The following is a 615-nucleotide window of genomic DNA, read 5'->3' as shown; positions in this document are numbered from 1 at the left end:
CATGACTACTCCCCAAAACTTCCCTTTCTATTACTTTTCTCCACCACCTCCTCAGTACTACCCAAACCCTCCGTATGTTACGCCGCCACCATCAACTCCATCCTGGTCTGTCACACCACCAAAGCCACCAACTCCAGCAGTCTCACCCCCAGCACCAAAGCGACCTACTCCTCCTACAGTTTCACCACCATCACCAAAGCCGCCAACTCCAATAGTGTCCCCACCACCATGCAAGAAGCCAACTCCACCAATGGCACCACCACCAAAAAAGCCGCCAACTCCAGCAGTGAGAGCACCACCGCCACCCCGTCATTTCAGTCCCCCACCATCTCCCATGATAAAACCGCCACCTCGTCCTCTTGCTCCACCTCCTCCTCATATTGTTCCACCATCACCTGGACCTTCGCACCACACCACAATCATTATTGTATTTGTATCCTTGGGTGGTCTGTTCTTTCTTGCATTCCTCTCAGTAGCTCTGTGTTGCTTTATTAAAAAGAAGAAGAAGAAGATATCTCAAAAATCTGAGATCATAAGCATTGATGGACATAGGAAGGTGCAGGAAAAAATTGTGCCTGGCCCAAATGGTACAGAAGCTGTAATGCTTACCATTGA

At 49.3% G+C, this 615-nt stretch overlaps 1 protein-coding gene across 1 annotated transcript; it reads left to right on the top strand.

The window, feature by feature from the left end:
- Window positions 1-7: 7 nt before the first annotated feature.
- Window positions 8-610, top strand: LOC113330881 (extensin-1-like; the record flags this gene model as incomplete). Its single annotated transcript, XM_026577676.1, has 1 exon — window positions 8-610. A coding segment is annotated over exon 1 (360 nt), but the record flags the coding sequence as incomplete, so codon positions are not given.
- Window positions 611-615: the final 5 nt, after the last annotated feature.

The sequence above is a fragment of the Papaver somniferum genome, unplaced genomic scaffold (genome assembly GCF_003573695.1).
Source record: "Papaver somniferum cultivar HN1 unplaced genomic scaffold, ASM357369v1 unplaced-scaffold_11965, whole genome shotgun sequence".
NCBI lineage: Eukaryota > Viridiplantae > Streptophyta > Magnoliopsida > Ranunculales > Papaveraceae > Papaver > Papaver somniferum.
Note: the sequence above shows the minus strand (reverse complement) of the source record. Positions and strands in the feature narration are given on the sequence as shown.